This window comes from Mustela nivalis (assembly GCF_964662115.1).
Source record: "Mustela nivalis genome assembly, chromosome: 10".
Lineage (NCBI taxonomy): Eukaryota > Metazoa > Chordata > Mammalia > Carnivora > Mustelidae > Mustela > Mustela nivalis.
Genome location: NC_139029.1, coordinates 89,101,115 through 89,107,114, shown reverse-complemented (window position 1 = coordinate 89,107,114; position 6,000 = coordinate 89,101,115). Strand labels below are relative to the sequence as shown.

The following is a 6,000-nucleotide window of genomic DNA, read 5'->3' as shown; positions in this document are numbered from 1 at the left end:
TTCCAGGACCTACTCGAAAAATGTGTCAGGAGCAGAATTTTTCTGCCATGATCGATCTCAAATAATTGCATTTTTAAATATTAATATGGGTTTTTCACAGATGTCATCTCATTTCTAGTGAGATATCTGTTTCTTAGTTATTTGATTCTTAGTTATTTGTTTCTTATTTATTTGAATAGATCTGTTTCTTAGTTATTTGATTCTTCAGATGCAAAATGAAAATAGTATGAGTCACACCTTCCCAGGTGTTGTGGAAAGTAAAAGGGCTCCAAGTTCCCAAGATTCTGGTGAAAATTCAAAATGTGATAGTTGGCATTCTTAATCTTTTCTGACATCATATTATGTTTATGTGCAGTTTATGGTGGGAAATCCTCGGCATCTGTTTTAGGTAACTAAAGGGAAAAGGTACTTTTAGTGTAAGAAAGTGAAAATGTGGTTAAAAGGGAAAAACTCTTCTATATGGGACTGGTCAGAACTGTAGGAATATTTGTGCCAGATCAACATTCAGTATTTCTTAGATAGAAAATGGATTAGAATCTAGTCCTGATTTCCTGAGGCCAAGAAGGAATTGCTCACAACCAGACATTTGGATCAAGACTCTGGGATGCTCCTTAACTTTATTTTTCATTCTTATATACCATTAAGGCTTTCTAATTGGATTTAAAAAATCCTATTGTTTTACCTGGTTATTCATGTTGTTCTAATATAGAGCTTGTTACCATCCCCATCCTTACCAAGGAAGACTGGGAATAAACATAATGGGGAAGGAACTCTATTCAGATTTCTGAAGCTGAAGTTTTTAAACTATACCAGATCATAAGAGAGTCCCGGGGCGCCTGGGTGGCTCAGTGGGTTAAAGCCTCTGCCTTTGGCTCAGGTCATGATCCCAGGGTCCTGGGATCGAGCCCCGCATTGGGCTCTCTGCTCGGCAGGGAGCTTGCTTCCCCTCCTCTCTCTCTGCCTGCCTCTCTACTTGTGATCTCTGCCAAATAAATAAAAATAAAATCTTAAAAAAAAAAAAGAGAGAGTCCCATATGTAACAAATATATAGAACATGTATTTCGAAGTTCCCACAGATTTCTGTGCAAGGCTGGGAGCAGAGAAACTGTTGAACAGGTATCTTATTCAATTTTGAACAACAGGTGAGGTACAACAAACCCATATTCCATAATGCACAGAGCACCCTTTTCAGAGTGCGGGGTCTTTACATCCTAGTAATACTGGGTTATTGATGGGAGAGAGGCGGCAATGGGACAAAAGACCTTACTTCAGGGTTTCCTCACAGCTGCCCTCCAGCCCATCCCAAACTTCCCACCACCCAGGAAGGCCACAGCGCAGGTCCGAGAAAGGGTGCGGCAGGTAGGGTAAGGCAGAACATTCACTATAGGAACTCCTGAACTGTAGCCCATGCTGTCCCCCAACATGCACCTTTCTCTTACCCAGGTGAGTGATTTATGTCAACTTAGTGATTTAATTAAAGGGCTCCTGGTGCAGTGTTTCCTTCCAGGCAGATACAATAGGTGGGGACCGGGACAAAAGTACCAATGAAAACCCATGAGCCACGTGGCTAAAGAGTTAAAACTTACACGGCAAGCTAACACAGGGTTGAATAAAATACGTTCCAATCTGCCACTTCGACGCGAATGCTTTTGTAAGAATTGGAAACCCAGGTATTGATGTACAGTCCTTAGCCAGCTCAGAGTACCTTCCATCTGGACCCTGGTCCTGAGGCAGCCCTAGTCTCTCCCTCCCACCCTTTAGCCCCTTTCCTTCCATCCCTGAGCTCTGGTTTGCACCACAAGGGGCTTCTTCTTGCTTATGTGAGAATTCTCCAGGGTACACCGCCAGGACTGATTCACTAATCTACCCACACAGACTCACTGTTGGCCGCGCCTTGCACCCAGGAATGTGTAGTCATGATGCACGATGCTGCTTGCCCGTAGGAACTGGGGCTCCCAGAAGAGGGACATACATGCCTTTAAAGTGGCTGGAGGTCATCTAGGTAGGAAATACTAGGTTCCCAGCTACAAAAACCAAGTGACAAGAGGGTCAGGATGGGCACCTCTAAGCAAGGGCCCCTGTTCACTGGGGCTGATGTGCTCCCTCTCGGCTGGTACTGGGTCAGAAACCAATCTCTCCCCTATCACAGCTGGGCAGTCTAATTACTGTCTTAGAAATAGTGATACTTTGTATATAGCTGAGGCTTCAGACAAAAATTTTGTTGCAGTTTTATGCTCATTCACAGTGTTGATGGATGGAATTATATTTTTGCTCTGAGGGAAAATTGACAAAGCAAGAACTGGGACCTTAAGTACATGAACAGCTTAGTCCCCACTTTTCAGCTGAGTCCTGTTCTCAAAGCCATAATACCGTAGATGGAACCCACTTTGCAAGAATGCTGGAGAGCAGCAGATGAATAAATCCATGGAGTTGGGGTTTCTTCAAAGGAATAAACCCTTTAGAAGAACTTGAGAATCCAGATGAAAAAGAACATTTCATTTCCATTTGTTATATACCTAAAAGTGAATTTTTATTAAAAGCAGATCACATCACTTCAGGAAATTCAGAAAACTATATCTAAATACATGGAACGCAAGATATTCCTCATCAATTTAGATTCTTATAGCCTCATAAAGATAAAATGCAGATGAATTGATTTAGATCAAGCCTTCATTAAATTTTAGAATTAGCTTTTGGGGTCCCATGTATTGCAATGTGCAGAGCCTGATTCCTGAGCATTGTGACAAAACCATGAGTGGATAAATGATAAAGTGCATCGTTGCTAGAAATAACACAGTCTGCCTTTGGTTTGTGCTAATAAACTATAAGACATCCTAAATTCCAATTTTAATATGAGAAATCAACCTCATTATAAGTAATCTCAAACTCTGTATGTTATCAGCATTTTCATGTGTTTTCTTTGGTGAGTCTGAAATATAATTTGCTGTTTATGCTTCTAATGTAAATCTCCAATTTCTGGTTGGCCACCCTGGCACTAAGCCAGAGCTCTAATTTATTTCCCTCTTTCTTTATTTCTTACATCAAAAGAGACTGTTGGTTTGAATAACAAACATTCAATCGACTTAGACGTGGGGTGGCAGGCAGCAGAGGCATTACCTGTTTACCTTTTATTGCCTGTTTTGAATTGGCTTTTCTGGGAACAAAACCAATAAGACATGATGTTCCTTCATCTAGTTTTCACCCAGGTTATTTATCAGAAGACACCCCCTCCCTCCCCGGCCCATGGCAGGGTGAAGAATTCAGCCTGGGAGCAGGCTTCCAACCTAACACTATCATGGATTATTGCTCTACCAAGTCATGAAGGACTTCATTGTCCGATAGACTCTGGCTTGGGCTGATAATTGTTTTTGATTCCAGGAGCTGCTGCTGCTAACACATTTGTAAGCCGTGGGACAACAGTGTGCTGGGAACGGAACATACACTCTTTGAGCCACTTTGAGACTTTGCAAGGGTTCCCCCACACCCCCCTGCCCTCGCTGTCTGGCACATTCATTGGCCTGATAAAAGGCAGAAACAATTTAGTACACCTTGGGTGGTACTTAAAACAAACTTTATTCTCAGGAACAGCAGTTATGTCTAACTTGCTGCTGTATATGTTGATATTTCCTCTAAATACTAAGTCTGAATATATTCAATCAAATAGCTAATCACTCCAGTTCCCTGCCACCTTCCTGGTTCTCCAGGTTGCCTCTCATGATACTCCATGTAAACACTGCATTTGAGAAGATACAGAGATCAGCATCCCTAGAGTCACATGATCACATCAATCTGTGAAAATAGCATGACTTAAAAATCAAAGTCTCTTAGTACTCTGCCAACAGGCTTTGGCATGATCTTGGCAATCATTTAGATTTTTTTTTTTTTTTTTTTTTTGCTGTTATAATTTTCCCAAGTGGAAATAGTCTCGTATTTTGCAGAAGTTGTCCAAGCTAGTGAACATCAATCCATCTTCCTGGGTACTAAATCGTCAGCTGAATGTATTCAGTCCACAGAGAAACCAGTAAAGTGAGTGTGGAACTGCTTGGTGGCTGCTCCTTTCATCTTAAGAAACTGCAATACGAATTCCTGAAATCATTTATGCAGGAATTTTTATTCTTTAAATCTTCCAGTGTTAAAGCAACAAGAAAACACTTAGAATGTCCTTTGGTGGAATCTTATTACACTTGTTATATATGTAAACTGATATTCTTTGATGCCAGCACGTTCGTTGCCCTTACAGAGAAGTCTCTGCACAATGAAACAAAACAGAACGGAAGAGGACAAAATAAAATGTCAGTCTTTGCTGCTTCGAATTAGATACATTAACAGATTGTCTGGTAACACAAATCGGCAAGAATACAAAAAATCTACATATTACAGTATTTCAAGAAAAATAACTTCATTTGAATACAAAAGGATAGATACACTTTCTTTTTTCCTAGAGCCACTCTTGGACAGTGGATGTGTGCTCGCACTGGGAGTGACTTCAGTGCTGCTAAGATAGACGGGGTATGACTGGCTTGAGCTTTTGGAGGGGGGCTGTTACACGTGTGCATTACTAACATCAGACAAAGAAATCTTTCAACCAACAAGGGTTACAGAGCAACGTTCACTAAAGCACAGGTTGGAAGGGGTTCAGGGACCGAAGCAGGCCAATATGGCAGCTTGGAACAGATTTCTTTATACCCACAGTGCACTGCCAGCAAAGAACGCTTCTATTTGGTTGGTCCACACACCGGGGCAGTGGTGCCGGGGCACCCCACCGGGGAGCAGCGAATGGTTTTAGGTTGCTTGATTTGTTTGTTGTCTTTCCTGTTTGGGTGGGGGGCTGTCGCAGCCTTCCCAGTCGGCGAGAAGCTCCGCAGCTGGCCGGGTGATTTGCGGTGAGAGTAGCAACAGCTGCCAACTTCTCTGGAGTCAGAAATGAACAGTCTTGACTCGGGTGTGCTGTCCGCGGCTGATAGATATGGCTTAGTTCAGTCAGGCCTTCTTAGTTTGTACACGGTGTTGGAGTGGGGGTGTCTGAGTGTGTGTTTCCTATGTTGTTGGTAGCGAATGCTTGCAGGTCGCTTTGGCCTCCCCCCTTTGTCGCCCTTGCCGCGGCGGGCCCAGGGCGGGCTGGTGGCCCGCGGCTCGCCTAGACCAGCAGGGGGCTGGCGGTGCCCAGCAGCGCGGTCAGCAGCAGCAGCGCGGGGGAGCCGGGCGGGGGCGCCCCGTGGCCGGAGTCGGAGCCGCAGCTGCCCGCCTCCTCGCACCGCAGCTTCTCACACAGGATGCCCGTGTAGGCGGCTGGGCAGAGGCAGCGCACGTTGTTGTGGCACGTCCCTCCGTTCTGACAGTGCAGGAGCTCATTGTCGCAGACATTCGCTGCAGAACGGGGGGTGGGGGGTTGGGGGTGGGGTGGGGCGCGGGGAGAAGAAGCAAAATCAATTTCAGTTCATCTAGTACAGCATGTTTTCAGCTTAAAAAAAAAAAAAACAACAAAAAACAAAAAACAAAAAAAACCTCTATCGATCTTGTGCGCCCCCCACGCCCCCGCGACAAACTAAGCATGTGACTCCCAATTTCCAAACAAATGTAGTTTGCTGCTTTTGTGTGTGTGTGTGTGTGTGTGTGTGTGTGTGTGTGTGTGTGTGTGTGTGTTTTAAATCATATTTATCCTTTTCGTATAGATGTTTTTGCTGTGATCTTGGGTAGTATTGCCCATTTCAGGCTATCGAGTACAAAGTAATGGAATACTCCTGGTTTGGCAGTTATCTTCTCTTCATAGAACTGGGATCTGTTGTGACCTCCTGCATTTTTAAAGGACAAGTGCCCGATACAAGAATGCAGAGTTTTAAAGGCAGATGAATGGTAGTTAAAATGCAAAGCAGTATTGCTAAAATGACCAAGAACCTCCAAAGGGGGGGGGGGCATTGTCCCTGCAGGTGATTCCAGCGGCTGCATGCGGGAAGACAGAGCGAACGGGGAGTGAGGAGAGAGGGTATGGGACAGGGGCAG

The 6,000-nt window shown here is 44.2% G+C and overlaps 1 protein-coding gene across 7 annotated transcripts in view; it reads right to left on the bottom strand.

Moving 5' to 3' along the window:
* Positions 1-3,554: 3,554 nt before the first annotated feature.
* The window catches only part of NTNG1 (netrin G1), a 344,202-nt gene continuing 341,756 nt past the window's right edge, over positions 3,555-6,000 (bottom strand). For all 7 annotated transcript variants that reach the window (XM_082688264.1, XM_082688266.1, XM_082688268.1 and 4 more), the window contains one exon: positions 3,555-5,367. In XM_082688264.1, the coding sequence (XP_082544390.1) occupies positions 5,138-5,367 (230 nt within the window). In that variant the 3' untranslated portion in view covers positions 3,555-5,137. The remainder of the gene's footprint in view (positions 5,368-6,000) is intronic.